General features: G+C 27.0%; 1 protein-coding gene across 1 annotated transcript; it reads left to right on the top strand.

Moving 5' to 3' along the window:
- Positions 1 to 1,494: 1,494 nt before the first annotated feature.
- On the top strand, positions 1,495 to 3,299 carry LOC126909077 (death-associated inhibitor of apoptosis 1-like). Its single transcript, XM_050691459.1, has 3 exons — positions 1,495 to 2,610; positions 2,688 to 2,864; positions 2,950 to 3,299. Exons 1-3 carry the CDS (start codon positions 2,553 to 2,555, stop codon positions 3,117 to 3,119), a joined length of 405 nt encoding a protein of 134 aa, XP_050547416.1. The 5' UTR covers positions 1,495 to 2,552; the 3' UTR covers positions 3,120 to 3,299.
- Positions 3,300 to 4,419: the final 1,120 nt, after the last annotated feature.

Genomic DNA, 4,419 nt, shown 5'->3' on the forward strand with positions numbered 1-4,419 from the left:
TTTTTTTTTTTTGTGTCTGTTACCACTTTTTCTCAGCTCTCATCGAACCAATTTCTTTCAATGATACGTCAAAAGATCACAAATTGTATCTAGTCAAAGACATTACCCTCAAAAATTTAAAAAAATGCCCTCGTTCCCCGTAAAGGGGGGAAACCTCCAAAAAAATTACAAATTTAAAAATCGCTAATTTTCGAAATTTTTTCAATTTTTTTTACTAAAAACTGCCGTAACTTTTTCAAAAATAAACATATCAATATAATTATTTTTTATATAGATGCATAATATCATTACCTATCATTTGGTATATTTTTTTCATAAATTTAACCATTAACCTACCCACAAGGGGGGATTTAAAATGACAACTTTTTCAATAAAAATTAACTTTTTCAACATAACTTTTGAAAATGTTCCGGAAGGTCTGACACTTTTATATATATCTTAAATTATAGCTAATGTAATATACTTTATTATGCAAAAAAAAAAATTTCGGACTTTATTTTATCTTCACGGTGAAAATGGCTACCGAATGCTATTTTTGTGTGAAAATTTTCGATTTTGTATTTTACCTTTTTAACTTTATTATGCTATAACTTTTTGAAAAATGTATGGATCAGTACAATTTTTTCATGAGGAGTAGTATTTATATACATCTTTTATTTGACATACTGTTTTTTTAAATCCGACCATTTTCCTATATTCGAGGGGGGTTCAAATCTAAAAAATGCATGTAGAAAGTAGAACTTTTTCAACTTAAATTTTGAAAGTGTTCCGGAAAGTCTGACACTTTTATATATATCTTAAATTAAAGCTAATGTAATATACTTTATTATGCAAAAAAAAAATTTCGGACTTTATTTTATCTTCATGGTGAAAACAGACATCAAAGTTTATAAAAAAAATACGATTTTTGTAAAAAAATTCATTTTTATATTTTTAACTTTATAATGCTATAACTTTTTGAAAGATGTATGGATCAATATAAATTTTTTTTAATAGATGCATGATGTCTTTACCTATCATTTGGTATATATTTTTTTTATATCTGACCCTTTACCTGCCCACAGGGGGGGATTTAAAATTACCACTATTTCACAAAAAATTTACTTTTTCAACTTAAATTTTGAAAGTGTTCCGGAAAGTCTGACACTTTTATATTTATCTTAAATTAAAGCTAATGTAATTTACTTTATTATGCGAAAAAAAAATTTCGGACTTTATTTTATCTTCACGGTGAAAATGGCTACCGAATGCTATTATTGTGTGAAAATTCTCGATTTTATTTTTTACATTTTTAACTTTATAATGCTATGACATATTGAAAAGTGTATGGATCAACATTATTTTTTTATGAGAAATAATATTTTTTAATAATCCCTTTTTCATTCTACATACTTTATCTTAATTAGGATATTAATAATGAACTAGCAGATCATGTAGCTTTTGGAATAGTCCACCAATTTTTTAAAATTAAACAGTATCTAAAGATTTGCATCGAAGCGTTTTTTTTTTTGATAGTGATTTTAATCACTGTCAGATATCATTATACTTGATCCATCTATACCACGTCACCACTGTGCCGCGACCCCCCTGTGCTGGATTTTTTTTTTTATTGATGCATACTATTTGTACAGTACAAATAGCCGTCGCTTGTTGATTTTTAAATTAATGTGTTATGTATAGTAAAATAAATCTCATTTTTGAACACATATCTATAGCAAAGGTGACAATTGAGACTGCAATATTAATGTAGTATCCATCCGAGGTGGACGTCAATCGCACGAAATATTTACCACGTATTTACGAGTGACCTGTACACCAAACATAATGGACAGTGTAAGCGGCAGCACAACCATTGAAACGTTGTGGGAGCATATTAAACAGATGGACGCTTCGCGTATCGGATTATTTTTTTGTATAACGGCTGCAACAACCTTTTTGATTTTGCTGCATTTCACACAAACCGTTGACACCAGCAGATATCAGATTGTAAACAGTAGCGACAGCGATAGTGGATACGAAGATGCGGATGACATTGACAATTTAAAAAATAATTTGTTTGTAATGACTAATCGTTTGGACGCTCTCGGTCGAGATTACATAACAATCGAAGATCGTGTTTTTATATTGGAAAAACGTATCGAAACAGTAGAACGAACATGCATATGAATGTCAACGTGTGTTATTTAACCAAAATGCTGACAAACAAAATAAAATAAATTAACTGATATTGTACTACAAATATAGTTACATTTTTACAAATGTAGAAACTGTACTATACTAATACACTAATAGATTTTTCAAAAAATCTAAGAGAATTGTAGTATTTATACGTGTTGATATCTACCAAAAAAATCAGACCATGATAATTTTTTATACAAAGTTAACAAAATGTTTTTTTTTTTTGGTCGTGTTTTTTACACACAAATCATTTTGGTTCGTGTTAAGGTCCTTCTAAAATTAATTTGCTCAGTTTAATCATTCCCCTGTTTACGACTTACGTTGTTGTTCGGTGTACGGTCATACGTTTACAATCGAAGTGTATTTGATCCAAAATGTATAGTGGAAAAGAAACGTATAATGCGTATGAAAATCGTCTCAATGAAAATTCAGGTAAGAAATAAAAACTGTATGATATGACAAACGAAACTAATTTTACGTGAAAATACTTTTCCATTTTTCTCGTTTAGGATATGATGTTTGTGGATTTTACTGTTCGACGTCTAATGATCAGCAGACTAGAATTAAACTCCCTAAACACAAAGAGTTTGCCGATTATAACACTCGTTTAAAGACTTTTGAAAACTGTCCAAAAAAATTGGAATCAAAAATATCAAGACTTTGTGATGCTGGATTTTTATACATAGGTATGGGACTATTCAGTATTGAATGCATTATTATGATTGGTACATTTATTCAAATTCATTATTTATAAGTGTATATAATTTTTAGGTAATGGACAAAATGATCAAATGTTATGTTATTGCTGCAGTCAAGGTTTGAAAGATTGGGATGATGAAGACGACCCATGGGTAGAACACGTACGTTGGTCTCCTAGCTGTACTCATGTATTGTTATGTAAGGGACAGTTATTTATCCAAAATAATAAAATAACGAAATAAGACTACTATTATTTGTTATTCTTATATAGTATTGTAGTTTGAAAAATAAATAAAGATTTTTAATATTGTATCTTGTGTGTTATATGAAACTGTATAAAAGATACAGTGTGTAATAAATAAAAATATCAATTTTCGATTTAGTAAAAAACATAATATACTACTAAATTTATAATTTCTATAATATAAGAGGGTTTTTGTATTCACAAACGTCCAAATCTACAAAAAAAAAAAAAACAGACACGTGTGACTTTATCAGCTTTATTGTGTTCGAATTATGTGTATATATGTAATTATTTTCTAACATAAATGAAAATTAACAAAAATATTGCTAATCTCGCTTGTTTTTTCTTTTACACTCAAACCCTTACATCCAGTAAATATTCTATACGTTTTTTATCGTTAAAATACGTTTTACTTTGCTATCTACAACATTGTGTAAAATAAACAGTAATATCCATGTAAGCTATTTAGTGATCCCCACTAGTAAGATATTGAATTCCTAGGGACTTTTATCCCAAACAATTGACTATATTGTGCCTAAAATATAAATTTTACTATATAACTGTAGAAATAACCCTTTATCTGTTCATTCACTTATTGGTGTTTTTATGGTTCTTTTCATCTATATCTACAACTGTGTTTCATGGCTATTCCTGTGCATTTTTCAACAGTTATTAAATTGTAAGTAAAATTTTTAAATTGTTATAATATCTTTCACGTTCAATGCATCTATTTATTTTTAATAATCTATATTACTTATAAATTTCAAAAAGTTTTTTCATTAATTAAATTTGTTTATTGTAATTAAAAAGAAAAATATATATATATGGTACTTGTTGCATTGAATGATAAAATTACGTTATTGATTACATTTGTTGTGCAAATAAAATTTTCATTCGTCTTTTTTAGTAGTCATTTATTTGTTTTTTAACCCTTTCATGTATTTATTTATTTTAAAAATCGATAACCTTATGAAAATTTGCCAAAAAATTTATTTATTATATACATTTTTTTTTATTATAATCTAAAGTAATTTATTTTATTCAAACCAGTTTTAAAATTTTTTTGTGACACAATTGTAGTCTGCACAACTAATGTATGATTAAAACTAAAGTTATAGTGTTTTAAGTAATATAAACACAAATTTTTAGGTTAAATATATTCAATAAAACCGTTCCAGAATCTTTTTCAAGTGTATCTGTTTTCGTGTATTTAATCAAAAGTAAGTTATTATCTATCACTAATCAGTTCAAAATGTACTTATAAGTTTACAATAATTTTAGTTAATCAAAATGAAATT

Source organism: Daktulosphaira vitifoliae, unplaced genomic scaffold, assembly GCF_025091365.1.
Source record: "Daktulosphaira vitifoliae isolate Bord-2020 unplaced genomic scaffold, ASM2509136v1 Scaffold_106, whole genome shotgun sequence".
Classification (NCBI taxonomy): Eukaryota; Metazoa; Arthropoda; class Insecta; order Hemiptera; family Phylloxeridae; genus Daktulosphaira; species Daktulosphaira vitifoliae.

What these genes read in the sequence shown, in the direction of transcription:
- LOC126909077 (XM_050691459.1), top strand. Translation starts at nt 2,553, where the DNA reads ATGTATAGTGGAAAAGAAACGTATAATGCGTATGAAAATCGTCTCAAT. An exon ending in TCGTCTCAATGAAAATTCAG is followed by an intron (nt 2,611 to 2,687) that starts GTAAGAAATAAA and finishes TTTCTCGTTTAG; the next exon opens with GATATGATGTTTGTGGATTT. An exon ending in TGCTGGATTTTTATACATAG is followed by an intron (nt 2,865 to 2,949) that starts GTATGGGACTAT and finishes TATAATTTTTAG; the next exon opens with GTAATGGACAAAATGATCAA.